This window comes from Hyperoodon ampullatus, assembly GCF_949752795.1.
Source record: "Hyperoodon ampullatus genome assembly, chromosome: 6".
Lineage (NCBI taxonomy): Eukaryota > Metazoa > Chordata > Mammalia > Artiodactyla > Ziphiidae > Hyperoodon > Hyperoodon ampullatus.
The window spans coordinates 17649669-17661910 of record NC_136919.1 but is presented as its reverse complement, the minus strand read 5'-3'; the positions used below and the strand labels follow the sequence as shown (position 1 = coordinate 17661910).

Sequence of the window (12242 nt, the reverse complement as noted above, 5' to 3'; positions counted from 1 at the left end):
AACTTCTAGAGACTTTCCTTAACTTATAACCCCCTTCCTCCGTCTTCAAAGCCAGCAATGCGGCATCGCTCTGAATTCCTCTGCTGCCTCCCTCTTCCATATTTAAGGACTTTGGTTGCATTGGGCTCATTCTGATAACTCAAGATAATCTTTCTCTTCAAAATTCAGCTTATTAGCAACTAAATCCATATGTGAACTGAATTCTCGTTTGTCATGGAAGGTAACATATTCACAGGTTCTAGGCAGTAGAATGTGGACATCCTTGGGGGTCCATTACTCTGCCTACCACACATCCTAGGACCCTCCCCAATTTGGGCAGCTGCATGCCTGAGGACCCATTATCCCAGGAGCAGATTAGCACAGCAGAATCAGAACACCAAGCAAGAGAAGGAAATTTTTTTTTTTTAATTTTGGGTTTCAGAAGTTGAGGTCTAATTAGAAGGAATAATGATAATAGTAATAATAGGAAGAATATGTGATCTGTTAGAGAAGTGGCCTCTCTCCCACCCATAAAACCTACTTGATCTGGGGGGAAGAGAGCAATGTTGGAAGTCAAGCAAGATGACCTTGTTAAAGAGACCCTGTCTCTATTCCCACCAGGCTAATGACATGGGTGGTTGGAAAGGACGAGGGCTGTAGAAAATCAGGTGGGTTTGAAGGATCTGAAGGCAAAGGGGGGTCTGTGTCTCACCTGCCAGATAGTGTCCAGTGGATGGTAAATGTGGTCGAGTACTCTGTCCTGACATGAAAGCTGCCATCTACAAATGCCTTCATGGTCTGTCTGGATCAAGAGGGTTTCGGCCAGCTCCCCTGAGACCCTCATGTCCTGAGGGTTGTGTAGAAGAGCTGCTGGACATTCCTCATTTCCTCAAAAGGGTGGGTAAGCTATCTGATGGTTAAAACCAGATGGCCTCAAATGACGAGTGGTGGGTATAAAGAACTGGCAGCAGATGCCAGGATGGACCATGCACCTGTAAATCAGGTGGAACAGGGAGGTCCTGGCTTATGCCAAAAAGGAAGGAGAGTGATGGACAAGGGCCAGATGAGACAGCAGGTACTAGAGTTGAGAGGTGATGGTCCAGCATCAAGCATCCCCTCACTCCCATGCCTTACAAGTACCTCAGTCCCCTTGAACTTAGCCATTCAGGAAGTGGTAGGAGGCAGCACACCTAAACTGACTAGAATTACGCTTCCACTGCCAATGGATGGAGCAGAAAATAAATAAAATTCAGTTGTAGAAGCACTATAGGAAATTAAATACATGGTGCTCTTGAATTGTTGTGGCCCCAAATATCATATCATATCCCCTACATAAATACATCAGTAGCTGTGGCTTTCATCATATCACACACAAATGGCACTGGGTAAATCTCAAATAATTTCCAGTTACATTCTTTGGTTTTTCAGAAAACCTGTGAGTTCAAGAGCTATTGCTCTCTTTGAAAGATTAAGAAACTGCGGCTAATGAGGTCAACACAGATTTTAAAGCTCGCCAATGACCAAGTCAGGGCGTAAGCCCACTTCACTCAGACCAGCCTTCTTTCCAAGGTTCTTTGCTGCTGTCTCTTCTCAGCTCCTCAGGAAAGCAGCCCAAAGTGGCTCTAACACTGAGAGTATAGGAGACATGTTCTTGGGCCTCCGTCCTGCCACCTTGTGGTGAGACCTTGGAAAGTCACTCTGCTTCCCACATTGGTGGCAAGTGTATTCAGGAACAACAACGAATTAGCTCCATTTGGCTCTAGTGGAGAGTGAAGTAAAGTGATGGCGAGGTTGGAAAGGGGTCAGATCAAGAAGGCACTGAATACCCGGCTAAGGTGTTCAGCTTGTAGGACACTGTTTCCCACGTGTGCTTCCAACACACTCCCATGTCTCACACATAGACACACTCATTACATTGTTACAAATTCAGATTCCTGGGACAGAAACCCATCTATAGAATCAAAATTTCTAGTGTGGAACCTGGAATGTGCATTTTAAACAGGCACCTTTGGTCATTCCTATAAAACAAATCATCCAGTTAAGGACCCTCTTCTATAAGCAACAATGATCCTCACGTATCTTCTTCTGTGTCCTTATCCCACATTTGATATTAAAGCTCCATGCAAACAAGGCCACCCTCCCGCCCTCCATGGCTTTGCCTTGGCCATTCCCACTCTTTTCCTAACGTACGTTGACCCATCTTTTGAAGCCATTTAAGACACCAACTTCTTCAGGAAGCCTTCTACAAACCTTAGGTCTCAGCTGAAACTTCTCTTCTGCACAGGTGACATGTTCCCCACTGAGTGCACAGAAATAAGGCAGGCCCTACCTCACTCTCAAATGGACTATAAGCTTCCTGGAAGGCTAAACCCCAGTGTGAATACACTGGGGAGGGCTAAGGCCCCAACTCACTTCCATTCTGAGAATCTTTATACATGATCCTATCCAGAGGTGTTTCTGGAGATTTGTAAACAGAATTCCTTCAAAGGTGTTCATTGTTCTACCTGGGGATTGAGAGTGACCACACCCTCAGACCCTTAATCCAATTAAGAGCTTGCAGCGGATTGGTGGATCTTGTACCGGTGGGGCAGGGCAGGGGCAGGGCCTGGGGTGTTGGTGAGCCAGAGCCAGAGGCTCTCAAGGACCTACCTATTAGGTACTAAGCTCTAATATCTCATTTCATTCCTCCAACACTTCCAGGAGGTAAGTTTAATTATCCCGCTTTGCAGATGAGGAAACCAAGGCAGCCTGGTGTGCTGAAGGCCACAGAGGTAGGTGCTATGAGTAGCATGATCTTCCTTGACCAGCTGCCCCTCACAGGGAGGGGCCTCCAGCATGTAGCCTTGGCACCTGGGCCAGCACCATGTTCATAGGCCAATGGCACTTACCACACATCCTGACGAGTCCACCTGGCGGTCAGACACACACTTGAAGTTTCGAGTACAGCCCCCATTGTTCCGAGAGCAGTCACGGACGGGCCCAAAGGAGGACAGCAGGTCATTGATGGTTTCAAAGTATGTGGACAGCATGGCTTCTTCCCTTGGAGAGAAAGGAGATGGTTAAATTTCGGAGACATCTGTATCATTGGGTTAAAAATAATTTTAATGTGCATTTATTACTTTTGAGATCATCATTTATTATACTTACAATGAAGAAAATGAAATACATATTTAAAAAATAAGAAGTAAAGAAAAACAAAAAGAAACAAATTCAATAGGTATATCATCATATGACATGATGGTTGTCTAGTTTTTTGTTGTATTTTTTTTGGCTGCACCTCACGGCTTGTGGGATCTTAGTTCCTTGACCAGGGATCGAACCCCAGCCCCAGTAGTGAAAGTGCCGAGTCCTAACAACTGGACCACCATGGAATTTCCGATGGTTGTCTAGTTTTGATAAAGAGGAATATATTTGGAACTTGGTACCCTTTATTTCATTAATCCTCATAATTTTGGAAAGTAGGCATGAGATTTACATTTTACCAATAAGTGAACTGTGGCTCAGAAAGGTGAAGTATCATTTACAAAGCGAAGACATGGAAGCAACCTAAGTGTCCATCAACAGAGGAATGGATAAAGAAGAAGTGGTACATGTATACAATGGAATATTACTCAGCCATAAAAAGGAATGAAATAGTGCTATTTGCAGCAACACAGATGGACCCAGAGATTATCATACTAAGTGAAGCAAGTCAGACAGAGAAAGACAAATAGTATATGATATCATTTACATGTGGAATCTAAAAAAATACAAATGAACTTATTCACAAAACCGAAACAGACTCACAGACATGGAAAACAAACTTACGGTTACCAAAGGGGAAAGGGAGGGAGGGAAAAATTAGCAGAATGGGATTAACAGATACACACTACTATATATAAAATAGATTAACAACAAGGATTTACTGTAGAGCATAGGAGACTATATTCAATAACTTGTAATAACATACAATGGACAAGAATCTGAAAAAAAAATGTATATCATTGAATCACTTTGTTGTACACCTGAAACTAACACAATATTGTAAATCAACTGTACTTCATTTAAAAAAAAAAAAAAGAAAGGTGAAGTGTTTTGTTGAAGGTCACCAAGCCTGTACTGTGGCAGAACTAAAGTCCGTGCCAAGCTCCATCTGAGTCCAAAGAGAAAGTTCTTCCCACTACACAACTCTTAACTTGCATTCTACATGTTTCTACAGAGTCCAGACCTCCCCATGACAACTCTGCAAAATTCCTATTATTCCAACGTTGTGTATATAAATTGAAGCTATGGGAGGTATGGGGCTTACCCCAAATTATTACACAGCCTATAAACAGCAGAGCCAAGATACAAACACAGAACTGTCTGACCCTCGTACCCTAGAACTTTAGTTTTCAGACTGTTGCATACAAATCACACCATCAATAATGGTAGCATCAGCTCTTGTAAAGGTGATAAGATTCTAGGCAAACGCATGACTCCTCCCAAATGACGTTCACAGGAGACTAGACTAGCTACCGTAATCCATGGATCTGCCAACATTCTATTACATGAGAGATACAAATGGAAGATTCTGGAAAAAGGGCCCCAAATAAGGAATATCCTAGCACTGGATTATTTATGATGCCTACACTTGCAGGAGATTTTTTTTTTTTTTTTTTTTTTTTTTGCCGTACGCGGGCCTCTCACTGCTGTGGCCTCTCCCGTTGCAGAGCACAGGCTCCGGACGCGCAGGCTCAGTGGCCATGGCTCACAGGCCGGGCCGCTCCGCGGCATATGGGATCTTTCCGGACCGGGGCATGAACCCACGTCCCCTGCATCGGCAGGCGGATTCCTAACCACTGCGCCACCAGGGAAGCCCTGAAGGAGATATTATTAAAGGGACACTACAGGCAGTAAAAAGAGGCACTACATTCTTCCATGTTGTATGCCTCATGGAATCTGGGATTTTAAAAGAAGGGAGATGCTGGTACATGTACATGTTGTACGAGGAGGCCAGTGAGCACTATTGCTGGTGTCTCTGGACCATCCTTCATCCCTTCCCCCATCCTTTCTCTCCTCAGGCTTGGAGCTCCAGGTTTCAGTCTCCTAGCTTATTCCCTGACTCCAGCCTTATCCCCTTCTATCCCATCTTTCATACTGACTGCCAGTGAACTTAGTAAGTCCCCGCTCTAATTAGATACCCCATGGATCAATAGTGCTCCATTACTTATAGCAGAAAATCTAAATTAGTTTCATTGGCATTCAAGGTCCTTCATAATCTGGTTCCTGCCTACCCGCCTGGCTACATTTTACCTTGTCCTCATAGTCTCCATTTGATAGCCACAGGTCTCTTCTCATTCCCTAAACACACACACTTAGGTCAGGTTCACTGAAAACAGACTCTGAAACAGAACACTGCATATACGAGGTTTATCAAGGAGCCCTCTTGGGATATACTTGTAGGAGGTGAGCAAGGCAGGATTGGGCAGGGGAGAGGCTGTCCTGCCATGTGGTTGATGCCATGTAGATCTAAAGCCTCAGTTGGTCCTGAGGGGAGCTCTGGAGCTTGGATGGCCCTTTAGGGACACCCTGAATGGAGGCAAGGGATCCAGGCCTCTGCAACACCACATCAGCCAGTCATTGGTGTGGCTGCCATCTGGAAGGGGGTATCCTTGGGAGAGGCAGTTCCTTGTGGCTGAAGGCAGTGTCCAGTGAGGGACGGAGCTGTGAGCCTCAGCCACATTCTGGAGGATGGGTGGGTCAGCCCTGAAGAGGGGATCTGAGTACAGTATGTACCTTTACCTTTCTGAATCCTTAACCATGCTTTACTGCCTGGGATGTTCATGTCCAAATTTTCTCCCCCACAAAGTCCTAAGAATCCTTAAAAATTATTCAAATTCAAGTTCATATTCAAATTCATTCATTCATTCATTCATTCATATATTAAAAATGTTTATTGAGTGTTTACTATGTGCCAGGCACCATTCTAGGTACTAGGGATGCAGTAGTGACACTGGACAAAGTCCTTACCTCCACCAAGCTTACTGTGACCTCCTTTGTGAAACCTTCTCTACTTCCCCCAAGCAGAATTAATTCCTTTTCCCTTTGAGTCCATGGTTTAAATCTATTATCTTACTGATCTTCATCAACAACTCTATGGTTTCCCAAAGAAACTGTAAGCTTCTTGGCTCATGACTCAGTCATTCCACTTTAGCCCCCAGCACAAGGCCTGGTAAGAACTTGTGTTAAGTAAGTGTTTTTCAAGTGAAACAAAGAAAACACAAGAAGGCATGGATGCCACCACCACCAATCAGTAATTTTACCAAGGGTATCTCCAAAGAGGACACTCCCCTGCCTACCCCCATCTCTGGGTTCCCATCCCAAATCCTTCATGCTCAGGGCTGTTGTATAGGGACGAAAAAGAATATGTGAGGAAGAGAGCTGCAAGCTTATCCATCACTTCCTAACTTTTATGGACTGAGGTCAGGGTAACAGGTGGATGGAGGAAGAGAATCAACAGTCCCTGAACTGAAGCTCTTGGGAGATCCACCACTTTTGAATCCTGAGTGCAGGATTTGGGGTCTGTTGGAGCTCAGAGCTGCCCCAATAGCAGGGCACAAAGGGATGGAGGGAACAGCCCTGGAGGTGGAGGTGGGCTGGGGTGATGGGGAGATCTGGGTGAGAGTCCTAGCTTTGCCAGAAATCACCATCATCACCAACATCATCTCCATCATCTATGACTTCCTGAGCACCTGCTACGGGAGAACTGTGCTAGGTTCCTTTCCCATGCTGTCTCCATAGCCTTAAGGTATACATTTTTACTCCCCTTGTACAGCTGGAGAAATGGGATACTGGGGAGAGACGGCACTTGTCCTGGGTCGCATGGATGTGAAGTGTTGAGGCCAGGGTCTGCATGCAAGTCTGTCTGACGTCTGGTCCTGAGCTTTCTCCAGGCCACCGCTGAGCTTGTCCAACCTGCTCTGTGCCCTTGGGCAAGTCAGAGCTCTCCTAACTGTGAAGCTGGTAGAAACCTATACCCATTCCTCTGTGTCTTAGGGGAGGAAGAACTGGAAGAACAGAGCCTGTGCCACCTTTGCACACTGCCCAGTGCCGCCTCCTGGCCTATGTACATGTCACAGTAGCCTCAATCTGAGTTGGAACAAAAGGGGACACCAGTGTTCTGGTTTCCTAGAGCTGCCATAACAAGTACTATAAACCAGGTGACTTAAAACAACAGAAATGTATTCTCTCACAGTTCTGAAGGTTGGATGTCCAAAATCAAGGTGTCAGCAAGGCCATGATTCCTCTATAGGCTCTAGGAGAGAATCATTCCTTGCCTATTCACAGCTTCCTGTGGCTCCTGGCAACACTTGGCGTTCCTTGGCGTGTAGCTGCATCACTCTAATCTCTGCCTCCCTTGTCACATGGCCTTCTTCCTTCTTCCTTGTGTCTGTGTGTCTTTTCCTCTGCTCACAATGACACCACCACCCATTGGATTTAATGCCCATCCTAATCTATTATGACCTTATTTTAATTACATCTGCAAAGACCCTATCTTCAAATAGGTCACATTCTGAGGTTCTGGGTAGACATGAGTTTTGGGAGGATGCTACTCAACCCACTACTCACGGCTCAGAGACACATCCTTAAGCTGAGTAGGACAGTAGGACAGAGATGAGATTAACACCCTGGTCTCTGGCCCTTAACGCCAGAGTTCCTCACACCACACCTTCCAACTCCAGGTTCTGCATGTTACGCTGTGGTATTTACAAGGCCTATAAAGTCTTAGAAAAAGGATCCCAGTAAAGACATTTCTCCTTCATCTGAGAGGAGAAAAGACCAACATTAAGTACCTAACACACCCCAGGCAGAACAGAGGTTGGCAGACTTTTCTATACAGAAATCCATAGTCAATATCTTAGGCTTTGCAAGCCATATGGTCTCTGTCCCAGCTACTCAATTCTGCTTTTATAGAACACAAGCAGCCATAGAAAATATGCAATGACAATATGCAAAATGCAGTGAATGAGCACGGCTATGTTTCAATAAAATTGTATTTACAAAAAGACACAGCGGACTGGACTGCCATTTCCTGTTTTACATGGGAAAACCTGCAGGTCAGTGTTGGAGTTTAGATTTGAACTGAGGTATGTCCAACTCCAGAACCCACATTCTTTCTCCTACATCAGCGGTCCCCAACCTTTTTTTTTTTTTTTTAATAAAATTTTTTTTTTAAGAAGATGTTGGGGGTAGGAGTTTATTCATTAATTAATTAATTTTTCTGTGTTGGGTCTTCGTTTCTGTGCGAGGGCTTTCTCTAGTTGTAGCAAGCGGGGGCCACTCTTCATCGCGGTGCGCGGGCCTCTCACTATCGCGGCCTCTCTTGTTGCGGAGCACAGGCTCCAGACGCGCAGGCTCAATAGTTGTGGCTCACGGGCCTAGTTGCTCCGCGGCATGTGGGATCCTCCCAGACCAGGGCTCAAACCCGTGTCCCCTGCATTAGTAGGCAGATTCTCAACCACTGCGCCACCAGGGAAGCCCCCCAACCTTTTTGGCACCAGGGACCGGTTTTGTGGAAGACAATTTTTCCACAGACGGGGAGGTGGGGGGCGGGGGAATGGTTCAGGTGATAATGCGACCAATGGGGAGCGGTGGGGAGTGGTGGGGAGCGGCAGATGAAGCTTCACTCGCTTGCTCGCTAGCTCGCCTGCCCGCCGCTCACCTCCTGCTGTACGACCTGGTTTCTAACAGGCTGCGGACCCCTGTCCTCCATGAAGTTTCTTCTGAACCTCACTCTTCTCATCTGCAAAATGGGAACAGCATCTTTCTAGCTCCCAACCATGTAGGATTATTGTGAGGATGCAATGACAAGATGCATAGGATCATGTTTTACAAACTCAAAAACCCAATGCAAATACATTATCATTCATTCATTCAACAAATATTTGGGCACCGACTGCATGCCCGTTACTGAACTGGTTATTATCATGTCTCTCCTTTGGTCTCACTCTGCCTGTATTTCTGCATCTATGAAGTCCAGCCGCTGTCTAAGATGCTTCCAAGCATCTCTCCAGTTCTGACACTCTAATTCTTTTTTTTTTTTTTTTTTTTCTGATAATACTGGTTTCAAAACAGAGTCAGCCAGACCCTACCAGGCTGAGTGAGGCTGCCATCCCTCACTAGCCGATTCCTTAAGTGTGAATGCATCACCTGGGTTCCATTTGGCGGGCCGAGTCAGCTGAGCCCCATGCGAGCGGCTGGGAACAGATGCTGACATGACCCCCTGTTAATAAACACCAGGAAAGGTCTGTGTCACTTACAGACAGGTGCTAATGGATGACTCAGAGCCCAGACAGTGACAAGTCCCCCACGGGTGCAGACTAATCACTCTCTGATGACAACAGGCAGCCTTGTTTCCTGAGCTCCCAGAGAGGGGGGCACGGAGGACAGGGCTTGTCAGGAATGAAGCTGCCCTCCCACCCCGCCCACCCCCTCGTCTCGCTCAGGGAGGCCCCTCAGCCCCAGCGGCAGGAGCGGCTGTGGAGAACAGTGACACGTGGCAGGGGTGTCCCCCAGCTTCACTCACCATGGGACCTGGGGTGAGACCCTTAAACCCTGAGCTTCCATTTTCTTGTCTGAAAAATGGGGATATTAATACCTAGCTGGCAGAGTTAGCGAGGGAAATAAATTAGATAATATATGCAAACTATTATCAGAAGGTGCCCAACAGCCAGCTAACGTTAGAATCATCTGACTGTCCTGCAAAATTGCAAAGGCCATGACTTGAGAATGTAAGGAGCTCAATGCAGGAGAAAAAAGGAAGACCTGGGGCCTCACAGTATCCATTTACTCACTTTAAGTTTTTCATTGATACCTAATTTGTCCCTGGGCTGGTTCCTGGCAGGGAGGGGGGATATAGGGATAGATATGACATAGTGTGTGCTAAGGAGGAAGGGAAAAACAAAAACAATTAACCTCACGACATAACTGGGGCCACAGGACAATAGAGAGGCCACCGCATCCACCCAGACTTTGGTAGTGGGGGGTCAGACGAGGCTTTCTGGAGGAGGCAGTATTGAACCTGAGGCAGAAAGGCTGGGCAGGAATTAGCCACACGAAGGAGGGTGGCATGAGATAAGGGTATTCCAGACAGAAGTAGCAGAGGGTATAGCCTGACTGGGGGAACTTCAAGCAATTCAGGGAAGCTAGAGTGTCAAGGAGGAGATGGGGTATGGCAGAGGCTGCTGGGAGACAAGCTAGACAAGGTTCCATGTGCCAGGCCTCGACGATTCTTCCCTTCACCCTGGGAGCTGCACGCATCCACCAAAGGGTTCTAGAAGCAGATTCTGCTTTTATTTAGACTAATAACACAGACTACGATTTTATAGAATCATCATGGCAATGACAACAACAGCAGTGATGATAGTTCATGATTATTGAACATTCGTAATATGCCAGGAAATGTTTCAAGCATGACATGTGTCAGCCTTCCTAATCCGCATGAAAACACAGTGATGCAAATGATATGATCATCCCTCTTTTAGGAAAGAAGGAAGTAAGTCCCTGTTTTGAGGATTAAGCAGTTTCGAGACCAGCTGAAGATCATGTTAGGAACAGTGTTAAGACAGTGGCTGACATGTGGCATCTGCTTTATCAAGATTCGCTGGTAGATGGCTTCCGGGCCAGGGTGAGCTGGCATATGGCACAGGGAAGCAGATTTGGGCTTTTTTAAAGTCAGAGCTACTGAGCAATGGGAACACTGTCTCCCAAGGTCCTGCTGCTGTGGCCACTGCAGGAATGCAAACTGAGGAGGGATGGCCATTTTCTGGGATTGGGGTGGAGGAAAGTCAAGCTTCCGGGGGAGGGCAGTACAATATCATAGTGAGAGTCACAACAATGGCTACTATCTATGGAGAACTTACAACCTGAGAACTTGACTTAACATGGGTTATCTCATTATTTCTTTTTTATTTTTATTTCTTCTGGCCATATGCATGTGGGATCTTAGTTCCCCGACCAGGGATCGAACCCATGTCCCTTGCATTGGAAGTGCAGAGTCTTAACCGCTGGACCACCAGGGAAGTCCCTGTCTGATCTCATAGGGCTTGCTATAGCCCTATGGGATGGTGCCATTCTTATCCCCATCTTGTTGATTAAAACAGAAATGCACACACTCGGATCAGGACCTGGTGCTTACAGAGGTGAGGGGACTTGCCCTGTGACACACCGTGGCTCTGCTCTGGTGTGTCTTGTCTCCGATCCCAGTAGGGTCCTGCTTTCCTCCTAAGGATCCCTTCCCACCTGGAGATGCTGGGACTGGTGTTGCGGCAGACCCTGATCATTCCCCTTCCTTTAGCAAGTATGGCTTGCACTGGTTTAGGTCAGGAATACATATCGCTGTGCTGAGTGGTCTCAGAGCTTCTTGTGAGCGTCTGTGTCTTTGAGAAGCCTGCCAGCTTCCTGCGTGCAGAGACCCTCCTCACTCGCTTCCCCCTGCGTGCTGGGTAGGTGGCAGCTGTTCACTGAATAAGCAAGGAAGAGGAGGAGGGATGAATGCGGCCCATCAGCTGTGTGGTCTTGGGGACAAAGAGAAAATGATTCTGTGTGGCCACTGCCCATCTGTGAAATAGGGCCAATAACATTCGGCTCACAGGGCCGTGTACAGACACCTTCATAAGGGGCTGCTGTATCTTGGAAATGCATTTGTTCATGTCACAGATATTTACCCAGCACTCACCACCACGGAGGTTGGAGGTTAAATACACAGAAACGAGCAAAACAGACATGGGCTTTGTGCTCCTGGAACTTAGAGCTCAGTGAATGGAACACAGCCACCCAGCAAGTCCCTGTCACTGTATCTATACCTGTATCTGTATCTACATCTATATCTGTGTCTATATCTATAATTACAAATTATGATACCTGCTTACAAAATACAGGATACCAGGAGAGCATATGGCAGAGGGGACAGTCTAACCTAGGGAACTGGGGGTGGAAGTTGGGTGTCGGTGGGGGGCATATTTCCCCGGGGAGTGTCAGGCCCTGAAGCAAAACCAGCCAGTGGCCTGGAGGAGTTCTGTCACATCTGGGCTTTCCCCAGGGGTGCTGGGATAATGTGTGGCCCATGCACACACACAGTGACCCTGGAGTCCATCTGATCTCTGAGGCCACCCTTCTTTGTCAGAAAGCTACCTCCTCCTCCTCCCTGCGTTGACTGCTCACTCACAGAAAGCCTCCTCCTTGCCAACCCGCCCCCCTCCCTTTCTCCTGCCCCTTGCAAATCCCATCATTATATTCAAAAG

At 46.7% G+C, this 12242-nt stretch overlaps 1 protein-coding gene across 3 annotated transcripts in view; it reads right to left on the bottom strand.

Moving 5' to 3' along the window:
* Positions 1–12242, bottom strand: part of ASTN2 (astrotactin 2) — a gene marked incomplete at both ends in the record, with an annotated part of 919723 nt that overhangs the window by 363945 nt on the left and 543536 nt on the right. For all 3 annotated transcript variants that reach the window (XM_079706619.1, XM_079706617.1, XM_079706618.1), the window contains one exon: positions 2868–3018. In XM_079706619.1, the coding sequence (XP_079562745.1) occupies positions 2868–3018 (151 nt within the window). The remainder of the gene's footprint in view (positions 1–2867; positions 3019–12242) is intronic.